This window comes from Mercenaria mercenaria, chromosome 3 (assembly GCF_021730395.1).
Source record: "Mercenaria mercenaria strain notata chromosome 3, MADL_Memer_1, whole genome shotgun sequence".
Classification (NCBI taxonomy): Eukaryota; Metazoa; Mollusca; class Bivalvia; order Venerida; family Veneridae; genus Mercenaria; species Mercenaria mercenaria.
In genome coordinates, this window is record NC_069363.1 from 41,120,631 (window position 1) to 41,133,519 (window position 12,889).

Below are 12,889 nucleotides of genomic sequence, written 5' to 3' on the forward strand. Positions count from 1 at the left end.
GTAATCACCTCACTGTAGAAGAGTATACTCGCGATTTGATTAAAATACTGTACATGCGCCGCCGTAGCGACAACTATATTTACGGGTAAATTAGACTGAAAGTCTCTCATGGTACACTGTTTATAAACTGATAAAAGTTTTGCGTTTAGAATGTGTTGATGTTTCCTAGAACAGCCTTAAAGCCCTCTAACGTAGAATGACTTACAGTATATTGAGGCAGGCGACTCCAAGGGCAACAGATTCGGTTGTACTGTTGGTTATGGATACTGACAGATTCTGATTGCCGTAGAGGAGGATCTTGAATAATATCAACAAGATTGTGCTTAATTTTGTACAGCGTGGTTGCGTCTGTGATGCTGAAGTTCATGGGGTATATTTGAAACTGAGCTTGTTCGTTTTTAGTCCTTTTTGACTAACCTTGCGGCTCTTCACTGAATCATATCCAGCATGGGGGACCACACAATGGAAACATACTCTACCGTGGGACGGACATATGTCTTGTACGTTGATGCTTTGGCCATGGTTGGACATGGACGTATGTGCGGATGAATGCCATTGTGGAGTTTGCTTTTTGGTGATGTTATCAATATGAGTTTTCCAAGAGAAGTCGCGTTTGATGCTGAATCCAAGATATTTAGCGCCTCCTGTAGGTCTCAGCCGGGTGTCATGGATGGTGTATGTGACGTCAAATGGATTTTGTTTGTTGGTTATGTGGATACCTTTACACGCGTTGGAGCTATGGTGTCTTCTTGGCTTACTAGCATCATTATAGGGTCCTCTCCTAATTTTGTTCAAATCGGGGTACATGGCCCCTTTAAGGGCTAAGCATGAAAATGCAATTAAACAACTTCTTCTCATGAACAGCTTAATGGATGTTAATTAGACTTGGGCATCATTTAAAAGTTATGCGGTTCGTTTTTCACCAGGTTGAAAGTGGTTTCGGGGGTTTTTGTATAGCAATATTTTTATTTTCAAAGGGTCATAACTCCTTAACTATGTATGATACATACATGACCTGACAATACGTACAGTAACTGTTTCAATTCATAGTGATATTTTTCTGTATGTTTGGGACACTGAAAGGGGAGTTATTCGGACAATATTAATATCAGTCTTGGGCAATATACATCACTCTAAAATTTAAAAGAGCCATAACTCTTATACCGGGCATAATACATTCACATTCTGGCGATAGGCGCAAGTTTGCTCCATAACAGTACATATCTGTTAGGTTGGGCTAGATCTCTTGAAAACTGTGGGAAGAGTTGTATAAGTATTGGACAATGTGCCGAATTCTGTAAACTAACTCTTAATCTTGGCATGGTACATTCATGTCCTGACAATATGTTCAAGATACATTTCTGTACATTGGACCAAATCCATAGAAAACAGTAAGAAAAGTTATCCGAACAAAGATTTCGGAATGGTTAGAGGATAAGACGGACGGACGGATGGAAGGACAAGACAGCAGCTATACCAACCCCCTCCTAAAAATCGGGAAGACGAAAAAGAAGCAAGTATGCTTTCACTGAAGTTTATTTGTCTTGTGAAAATATATCAAACGCCTCTTATATAGTTATCAACCCTTTTCAATTCGCTACGTATGAATCTGGAAGCAGTCCGCTGTCCGTAGCATCATTCTTTGACAAATAGTTGAGTTCGCAAACGGCAGCTTTCTGTGAAACGGTACCGATGACTAACTTGCCATTCACATTTGTTGCTGACGAAGTCCCATATAAAAAATTACCATCGTCGGAGAAGACCTCTTCTATTTCGGAGATAGCGTTGTCAGTCATTTTTATTCGCAGCACCTAAATAACAAATATTAAGCTGAGTTTCTACAATTATTCTCTTGTTTAAAACACAAACTAAAACAACCTTAACGTTAAATGTTAGTAAACTCGTAACATTTTTGAGTATGTATAATGTAATGTTTAAGAGGTAGAAAATTAGAAATCTAAGGTAAAATAAAACTAAAAATATCTTTTTAGAAATTACAGCAGTTACTGTATGCCATCTTCGTAGATCTTCCGTTACCATCATTTACGAACATCTCTGCATTTGAAAAAAAGTCATGTAAACACATTCGTGACAATGTTATTTTTATCTATATAAAGTAATTTTAACATGCAATATTCTCAAATAGTTAAAAGTGATTTTATACAAGAAGTCTAGGAACTCGGGAATGTGTTTGAGAGCAAGCTAACCTGACCAGGATGTTTAGCACCAAATATATTTAAAAGATCAATAACTTTCCACATCACCGGATGAGCTCCTATCCAGAGATCCCCGGTATCTGGGTCCACTTCAATGTTATCGATACCAGTACCAAGATACGTACTCTGAAATGTTGCAACCGAATCATGATTGTGTCTTCTTTAAACTTCTTCATTTCATTCTCCGACACAAACTGTGAACATGTTCTCGTGTGAAGATTCTACACATTTTGATTTCAATCAATTTACCCAAGTGAATTAAAATATTCTGTGTGCTATAACTTTAATTATTTTCAACTAAGATATGTGCAACAAATATAGATAAAATGAGACATTTTAAACGTAACGATCTCTGACTAGTCTATACGCTCTGCTTTGGGAGACGGTAATAGTTTGTACAGTTTCAAGAAATGTGTGTTATATGGTGTATATTGCCCTTTGTTTTGGCTGCAATAAGGTGTAAAACCTAAAAACAATTTACCCATAGTTCAACAAGATTGTTTGTTGATTCCCTCCTGTATGCCTTTAATGTCTTTGATCCCCATTCCGATAGATATATCACCCTTAAAAAACGTAAAAGCATTTAAACGATTTTCAAACAGAAGCAAGGTATATTACCAACATTTCAACTGAAAGACTTTCAATCACTCATTACATTTCTGTTATGAAAAACATATATATACATTTCTTATTTTAAACTGACATTTCCAACGCAGCAAAAGCACACCCACCTATGCACAAACTTTGTACCAACAATACACAATACTATTGTTTTCAGAAAAGGAATCATTATCATACTCGGTGATATAGAATACTCTTGCTCTCAGAAAAGATAGCATAACCATACTCAATAATGTACAATACCATTGTTTTCAGAAAAAGATAGCATTTAAGAATATTCAATACAGTTGTTTTCAGAACAGGTAGCATTATGATACTACTGTCATACTTGCGAAAAGGTATCATTTCATACTCTAGAATAAATATATAACACAATTGTTCGCAGATAAGGAAACATTATCATACTTTGCATCTGGAGAAATGTTGATTCCATTCGGCTGTTCAAGGTTTGACGCTACTACTCTTGCCCTGTGACCATCATAGTAATATATATTCCCAGTTTTCCAGCGGGACAGCCATTCCAAATTGACCTTGGTCATGTCACGGATTGGAAAATGTGTAAACTGTGAGATGTAAAACTTATCTTTTCCAACCACTACAAGATCGTTCATACTGTGGAAGCAGAAATATATGCATGTATGATGGTGAAAAATAGTGTTGCCTGAAGCATAGTGTTTTCCAGAATAACAATTCTTGATGTACCATTCATGCGAATGGGCAGACGAAACTATTTTCTTTCTCGACAGATGCAATGTTAATCATGTCCCTTTCTGCAGACGAATTACTTCAACTGAATTAAGACGCTAAACTGTAACGTAAAATAAATACACAATGTACAATGTTCGTTTTCGCTCATTCAGGTCAATGAAATTATAATTTTACGGACTTGGCGTAGTTGCAGATAACTTACAGTTTGGAAGCAAAACTGGAATCTGTGATTGTCTTTATGTATTTAAGGTTTATGCCGTCTTCAACTTCGAATACTTCAATACTTTCCTCCGAAGCATGTGATATCACATAAAGATATAGCTTACCTGAAACATATTTTTTGATCTTGATCATATTATGAGTTATCAAAATTATAATAAACGGAATAGTATGCCCCTGGGTAAAACACAAAATCACATGATGTTGACTGATTTTAGTCAAGGACCGCAAAGTTACTATAAATAGCCCGTCAAATTCACGTTTAAGCTGCACTCATAATATATGTATGCCACTGAACGGTACGGAAAAACTGTGCATAAAACTACGATAGTACAAAATTACTGAAAATAACTTCGAAATTCATATATTGATATTTCATCTTGATAAAGCAGTTGTGTACTATCGACTTGGTCAATTCATTTCTGATGCAGATCACGTCTCATTGCTCAGCTGAAAAGTCCATAATTGCATAGTATTGAACATCATGCACCTTGAAAAAATGATAGAACATTCGAACTAAACTAAATGATAATTCGATGTCGAAAGGATATCAACACATGTTGAAATATTAAAATATCAATGAAAGGGAAAACAAAATTGTAAATCTAGGGAACGAACCGATGTTAGAAAAGTTCAGTTTTTTATAGCATTGTCATGCAAACAGACGCATATTCCTTTTTAAAAGTAAATTTCATGTAAGCATACCAGTGTGGGGATCTCGCCAAGACGATAAGCCGTGTAGTTTAGTCATGAAGTCGTCTCTCTCCGGTGAGTTGGTTATGTTAAGAGTAAAAGCATTCAAACTCTGATTTAAGTCTACTGCTTTAATATGACCCTTTGAAGTCAGTAAACCCTGAAATATTACAAGAATTGTTAGACAAATGGTGTACTGAATTTAATCGAAATTTTGAACTATCGTAAATGTTAATAAAACTTTAAGACAGTACTCTGTGAAATAAATAAACGGATCATGTCACAATCTGACTGAGGACTGAGCAAAATTCAGAACTGGTCTCCTTGAGGTGGTCTTTCGCCGCTCATTCCTTCTCATTCTCGCATACCGAATGTCTACAACGCTTCCCTTAGTCTAAACGAACCTCTGACGACAGAAAATGAACAGTGCTCAGCGCCCTTGTATTGGTAAAGTTCAGCTTAGCCATTTGGGGTATAACAAGGCTATGATAATGTTGTTAACCATCGGTGGATCCGTAATGTCAGCTGACAAAATCCGTATGATTACGTATTCGCATATGATATTTCGGCATCCTTTAATTCGGTCAATACCTTCTCATTAACAAGCAGAGAATGCCGGAGACTACGTAATCGAACGGAAGCTGCCGACTGGTATTACGGCTCTACCATCACCACCTTAGGACACAAAATTAGATTACTGTTCGTCTGCGATGTATTTAGGCTGATTTTTGGTCGAAGTCAATGCCATAACAAAAATATATTCAGATCTTATCATAAAACATCTGTCAAACACTATAGCAGTTTGACTAATACATTCGAGTTCTGAACCGTCAAGGCACCGTTACCCTTTGTTAGGGAAGGGGGTTGGGAGGAGACTTTTATTTGATCTGGAGACATGTATTTACAGACAGTTATGTCAGAATAAATATACGCCATTATAATTGCCTGTCATACGTTATGTGGTACGGGTCTCTGTCGTTTCGGTGAAGAGGCATGCCCTTGAAATACTTCTTCCCGCATAACAGTCGTGATTTCTACTTTTTGCTAGTCATACTGATTGTGCTCAGCCTTTGCCTTTGATTAATCTGTCAACTGTCTAGAGACGAAATAATGCCTGTCTAAATGTACCGGTATAAACCTATATATCTTAAACTGTTGCTGGTAAAGACAACATATGTCGCAAGATATCGTAAACAAATGTGGTAATCGTCCTGTTTACCGTGTCAACAAGTAGGTAGATACTTTATAATTACAAATGTACTACAATAGGTTATTTACCCAATTAATTCTACTTTCTTATCCATCCGCAATATACATGGTCAAACAAAGTACATAGAAATACATAGCTGGGAGAGAGAAAAACAACAACAGAAAATAAATGTCATTTGGAACCGTATAGTTACAATAGACAGTAATAACCTTACCGTCGAAAACAGGACAACACCATTGCCGACATGGGTCAAATCCTCCGATCCGCCGTCTGAAATACAAAAGTTGTATAAAAATCGGTTTTAATACTAATTTATTTAAAGATTATATTAGACCCAACTTCATATTTGAAAAAATGAACAATGTTATTAATGTAACATGATTAGTTATACGACTGTACACATCCTTTTCTGTAAATTTATACAAACATATAGAATTTGAACGGGGTTTTATTGTATGTATCAACATACTTTTTGTATTTATTTAGACAATATACTTGCTAAATATACTGACCGACACATAACTTTAAAATTTGTCATTTCACCCAGTGTTATCTTATCTTAGCAGATTTATTATCTTACCAGATTTATATAGCGCCCTTTTCATGATAATTTCACGTTCAAAGGCGCTTTACATAGTTCAAATGCAGCCACACAGGGCGCATAATTCATCCTCTACCAGTACAGACACAGAGCGATCTGACCAGAGGGACAGAGTGAGACAAAGCCCCCACGACAGAGAGATCAGAAATCAGATACAGGCTTGTCCGGCTAACTTAGCCTAGCTCGTTGCGAATAGACAGCCTGATTCTTTAACGTGCCCAGTGTATAGCACTGATACACGCAAGGATTGCCTGGGTTCCTGACTAGTACACCTCTAGTTGGGTGGGAAACACTGAAAAGCGTTTCTGAAAATTCCCGAGTAGCTGCCGGGGATCGAACCCCCGACCTCAGGATTGGAAGGCCAGTGTGCAAACCACTGAGCTATCCGTTGCACAAGATACAAATTGAAAACAATGAACACTCATAGCAAGACTTTTGCATAAATCTTTCGTATAGGGTAAACTTATGATGTTTTACCTAGCAATCTGATTTTGCCAACTTAGTCACGTAGCATAGGTCGTTGTAGGTCATGAAGACAAGCTTAATACGGCTGTGCCGAAAAATGGATGCACACTTGTTATCTTTTAAGTGGAGTGTGAAGACAGCAAGCTAATTTGATACTCTTTCAAGTCCAAAGCCAGTATTGCACCCTGCTCCAACCTTCCACCATTTCCCAACCTCTTGCCAATATTTTAGGAATTAAAAAGGAATTGAATTCGTGTTTTAATTTTCATGAAACATACTTTATGATCGGTATCTGGACTCAGTTCCATTTTAAATGCTGCTACAGTGGGCTACATATGTTCTAGACAGAGGGATTGGGGGGCTGATGCCATAACTCCCGGAATGCCTGTGAATACTGGTGGCGTTTCCATGAAGTGGAACAATGTATCAAGGTCCAAGCAGATTTCTCTCTCATACACATTGTTCCTTAAATCTCAGTTAACACTAAAAAAGCAGCCCAAAAACTGCATTTGTAAAATAGTAGATCTTGATTGCTATTGTTAGCCTCACTCGATGAACAAACTTCAAGATTTTTACTTCACCCTCATATCTGACATTACCACCATCACGTAGGCCATAGTCGTCTTATTCGCCGTGGACACTGGCACCAGATCAGAAAGAAAATGCCTCCGTACGTGTTATACCCTACCCCTAGATATTCTATAAGAACCATGGTCATGAACGGGAAAGTACACTAACCCGTCTCAATCGTACATTTCTTAACTTAAATGCGCAGTTCGGTGAATGGGTACCTAGTATATTAAACAAGTGATAATTTATCTTCCATCGTGCACCAGTCACATTTTCTCAATATTCCATATTGCTGAGATTATCAACATATTTTATGCTTTCGTCAACGTTACTGAAAAAACTTGCTTGACCTTCCCTAATGAACATCCGGTCTAGAGGTAACGGCAGTGTGCACATATTTGGCGAAACGTAAACAAACAAAAACAGAATTTAAAAAAAACACAATTTTATACTAAAACTCGAAATGATGAATGAAATTCAACTTGTATAATTTATGATCTTTAATTTGAAATCGTACGTTGGTCTGCATCTGCTCTGTTTATTTTATTCATTTTGCACATTTATGCTGCATTTTCACATTTTAGCGAACACGTGTAGTAATATGACGATTGACATACATTTTCACAACAGCCAATCAGAATGGTTTTGTAATCTAGAACGGAACTTCACAAGGGAAGTTCAAGCAAGTTTTTTGTGTAACGTTGAAATAACTATAAAGTACGCGTTGTTTTTCTAAGATAAGATGTATTGAAAAAATGTGACCGGTACACAATGGAAGATAAATTACCACTTGTTTGATATCCAAAGTACATATTTACCGCACTGCGTGTTTTAGGTATGAAATGCGCGATTAAAACGGGTTAGTATATTTTCCCGTTCATGACCACGGTTCTTATAGAATACCTAAGGGTAGGGTATAACACGTACGGAGGCATTTTCTTTCTGATCTGGTGCCAGTGGCCATGGATGTTTAATTAGACTTAGTTCACCACAATGTGTGCTTATTTAACGACAGATAAAAATGAAATACAATTTTATCATCTAAATTTCGGACAAAGATCATTGGTGATTACGGGCCATGGACGTCTGTATCTGCACGCTACCACACCATTTTCCGTATGTAATGAGGATTGTAATGAAGAACATCGTGTCTCACGGCCGACTGGTGTCGGCAAACAGTCCCTTTCAGGAAGCCACTGGCTAAATTTAATGTATATATTTGACTTGAAACTTCTTGCGTTGGACAGAAAAAGGTCATGGATCGAAAAATATTAATACGATTGAAAAAGAGACTCCTACCATGAAGTACAACGTGACATTTTCCAGGTGTCACTGTAAATATGACATCTCGGTTAAAGTCCAACCAGTCCCTGAAATAAAAATAAGTTTTCTATGTAAATGTTTTACTGTAATCAAGTTTTTTTAAATGAAATGAAATACCCAAAGAAGATAAGAAATTTAAGTAATGCATTCCGTTTTCTCCGACACACACAACTGGTTCGTGAAATGAAAAAGAAAGGTTATCATTAATTTCCTGCCATGTTTCACTTCTAAAATGTTGAAAACGATATTACGTAGTAACTCATCAAAATTATTTAAAGAGGCTGACACAAAACTTTATTTCTTTTAAGTGCTATTTAATTTCTAACCTGTAATCCAAACTTTGCTTTAGGTAGCAGGGTACACTTTCGAATTTTGGCCCCCGTCAATATTTGTTATAAAGAGAACATCGTGATTTTGGATGTCTGTAAATTAAGGTGAGAGATAATGATTATTAATTCTTTAGACAATTTATACAGCCGATACATGTAAAATCCTGATGTCAGTTGGAAAACTAACTGCTGGTAGCTTTGTATGGTCAATGAGACACCATTTCGCGGAAAAATTCAATTCACGGAAGGGTTCTGTGCTTGTTGATTGATACTCAGGAACATTTTCGTTTTTTTTTCCGAAAAAACGAGCTGGATGGGCCCCCATTCCGTTTATGTCCTGACGTTCAGTAAGGACTATTAAATTAAGAAATGCAATAAAATTGGACAGTGTTCTTGCAGCGGGATCATTGTAGACTGTTCAAAAGGTGCAAAATTGATGATTTTGGCACGCTATTTTTCATGGATGATGTAAACCTTTCGCTTTGATAACTTTCTTTATTCTTGTATGAGAATCCTGATCTTGCCATTAATTAAAAGCACAAAACATGCACGCAATTTATAAAATAGCCACCCAAATTTTGCTCATAGGGGAAGTGCAATATTACGACTCGCTACAAGTAAGACCGTCCGTGCCCAAAATTTTCGCATCTAAGTGTACCTTGCTACCTTAGTACAAAACCAAGGAAAATTATTCGAGCTGCGGAACTGAACATGTTTAATGAATAAATGTTACAATACCAGCAAATGTCTATTTTTTCCACCTTCACCTATTTCAAAAGATATATTGCCTATGTATGCAGGCATTTCAGTGCGGCAAGTCAGCATATTTTCGCTGGGTAGCAAGTACATTTTGGAAGTATGTTATCAACGCATGGAATAATGCATTAAGTACTATATTTTTATTTTCATATCATATTTACCTATACTATGACTTTTTTACGGCTGATTTATTTCGAAATTTTGGTTCTGGTAGATTTATGAAAATATGGCTTTTTCTGTTCGTCTTCCGTTCCCATCCATCACCGGTTCGACATATAGTCACGAGACGAACATGTGGTATATTTCCACATTGTTTTGGCTTGGGCACATTTTGACCCCCGTACAATGGTGTAAGGCATAAGAGGCAATAATTTTATGCAAGTAAATATAATCCACATTTTTGACAGAGCGTTTAAAACACTGATCTAGAACATGCACTATTACGCAACGATAAAATATAGGCTATATTATAGAGGAAGATATCAGTACGATCAGATCGTTGGCGAACAGATTAGCATCTACTTTTAGTAGTTAAGCAGGAAATTACATTATTATACAGAGATACAGCTGTCCTGCCGTAACCGGTTTTGGCACAAATGATCTGAAAACGCAAGTTTCAACTTATCGGCATCTTGCATATTACTGACGTTTGGTTCTATCGATAAAACTAACTAAAGCATTGCTCAATATTCCGAACAGGTGGGAGTCCAGATTTCACTCTCCAAGACTACAGACTGACTTCTGTTGAGTATCTAGAAATGCATCAGCCAATTTGAGGACTAGTTGACATACACCATGATTTAGAACGTTGACTAGAAATGCCTTATCCAACGTGAGGACTTGTTGATACACGTCATAATCTTTACCGTTTCAGTAATCACCTCACTCTAGGAGAGTATACTCGCGATTTGATTAAAATACTGGACATGCGCAGCCGTAGGGACAACTATATTTACATGTAAATTAGACTGAAAGTCTCTCATTGTACACTGTTTAAAAACTGATAAAAGTTTTGCGTTCAGAATGCGTTGATGTTTCCTAGAACAGCCTTAAAGCCCTCTTACAGTATACTGAGGCAGGCGATTCCAAGGGCAACAGATTTGGTTGTACTGTTGGTTATGGATTCTGACGGATTCTGACAGATTCTGATTGCCGTAGAGGAGGATCTTGAATAATATCAATAAGATTGTGCTTAATTTTGTACATCATGGTTGCGTCTGTGCTGCTGAAGTTCATGGGGCATATTTGAAACTGACCTTGTTCGTTTTTAGTCCTTTTTGACTAACCTTGCGGCTCTTCACTGAATCATATCCAGCATGGGGGACCACAAGTGGACATATGTCTTGTAGGTTGATGCTTTGGCCATGGTTGGACATGAACGTATGTGCGGATGAATGCCATGATGGAGTTGGCTTTTTGGTGATGTTATCAATATGAGTTTTCCAAGAGAAGTCGCGTTTGATACTGAATCAAAGATATTTAGCGCCTCCTGTAGGTTTCAGCCGGCTGTCATGGATGGTGTATGTGACGTCAAATGGATTTAGTTTGTTGGTTATGTGGATACCTTTACACGCGTTGGAGCTATTTCTTCTTGGCTTCTTATTCATCTGTACATTGGACAATCATTTCTGAAAAGGTGGTCTGTTGATCTGTCTCTCGAAGGCAGGTCTTTGATGTACGTAAGGAAGAGAAGAGGGCCAAGAACAATGCCATGTGCGACACCAGATGAGATAGAAGAGACTTCTGTACTAGAACCATCAAGAACTACTTGTTGTGTGAGACAATGCGGAAAATTGGCGATCCAAGAATTAATACTGCTCCTGTCTCCGTATTGATATAGCTGACTAACCTAATCAAATGCCTTACTAAAATTAAGAAGAATAGCGTCTTTTTGCTGATTTTGTTGATGACTTTTGCTGAGTTATTTTGGTGAGAATAAGTTGGGTATTACAGAAATGTTTTTAATGCCATGACGGAAACCAGAGAGAATATCGTTCGAATCAAAAAGTGAAACAAGATGTAGCTGATATGAAGATGATGTGTTCCAAGAGCCTACAGGTTAAAGAGGTCAAGAAGATCGCACGGTAGTTGGAAGGAGTTGATTTGAAGGCATGGGGAACTAGTGCAGTTTTCAATCACATGGTATTTGACCCTGATCGATAGACAGTTGGTAGAAACTTGTTGGCCCTGGTGTCAGCTCATCAATGGCAAGCGTCCGAAGTTTAGAAAAGATCTTGTGTGGTTCTAGCCCCTTTAGAAATTTGAATACACCCTTCTCTGTGTTGTTGATTGTTCCAGCTGGGGGGATGGGGGTGAGGGGGTGGGGGTATTTTACTAGATGGCAAATTTAGATGAGAGATAGCATCTTCCTCGGAGAGCACAGGTGAAAATAGATGGTTTAGTACCATCAGCTTTCTTCTTGGCTGTGTTTTAGGTGATACCATCTTTCGCTAAAGTTTAAATTCTTCTTGGATTTTATATAGTTTCAGAAGACTTTTGGGTTCTTCTGGCCCTCAGCACACATGGACGCTACATGTGTTTCATGACTGTTCTGCGGTTTCTTTGCTTTACGTTTAATGGCTGAGTACTTTTCCCAATCTGGAGGAGAGTTTGAATTCTTGGCTGTCCGGAACCATCAGAGAAATAATCTAATTATGCGATGAATGGCTTTTTTTATCCAGAGCCGGTTGAAATTCTGGGCACTTTAATTGGAGTGAGGGCACCTCATTGTCCACTATAAGTTGGCATATCCCAGCTATGCTGACTTTTCCCCGCATAAGTACTAAGCGCTAAACTATGATAAAAAATTACTGGTTTGCGATGAGGGGCGCACCATTTTGTATCTACGAAGATTGCATGGTGAGCACTAATGCCAGGTAAGGTTGTACTTGAATTGATCAGTTCCGATCGGTTTGTCAGAAAAACATCTAGTGGGTTGCTGCCTCTAGCTGGATAGTCAACAAGCGTAAATTCAGAAGAAAGAAACAGCAAAACGTCTTAAAATTTTGTTCAAACGTGATTGATTATCCTTAAGAAAAAATGAATAGTCTTTAAGAGATGTGTTTCGAAACTGTAACCATATAAACCCGCCAAGATGAATTATAATGCATAATGTGTTTGTGGTGCTCTGTGCTTCCGAGAAATCTTCTTTTGATGGGGCCGTAAGTATGACCGT

The 12,889-nt window shown here is 37.6% G+C and overlaps 1 protein-coding gene across 1 annotated transcript; it reads right to left on the reverse strand.

Moving 5' to 3' along the window:
* Positions 1–1,210: 1,210 nt before the first annotated feature.
* Positions 1,211–8,679, reverse strand: LOC128555570 (serum paraoxonase/arylesterase 2-like). Its single transcript, XM_053538280.1, has 8 exons — positions 8,603–8,679; positions 5,882–5,937; positions 4,470–4,617; positions 3,748–3,871; positions 3,243–3,449; positions 2,698–2,779; positions 2,208–2,342; positions 1,211–1,811 (listed from the first exon to the last, which is right to left on the reverse strand). The coding sequence occupies exons 3-8, from the start codon at positions 4,513–4,515 to the stop codon at positions 1,590–1,592; spliced, it is 816 nt and encodes a 271-aa protein (XP_053394255.1). The 5' UTR covers positions 4,516–4,617; positions 5,882–5,937; positions 8,603–8,679; the 3' UTR covers positions 1,211–1,589.
* Between the last annotated feature and the right edge of the window lie 4,210 nt (positions 8,680–12,889).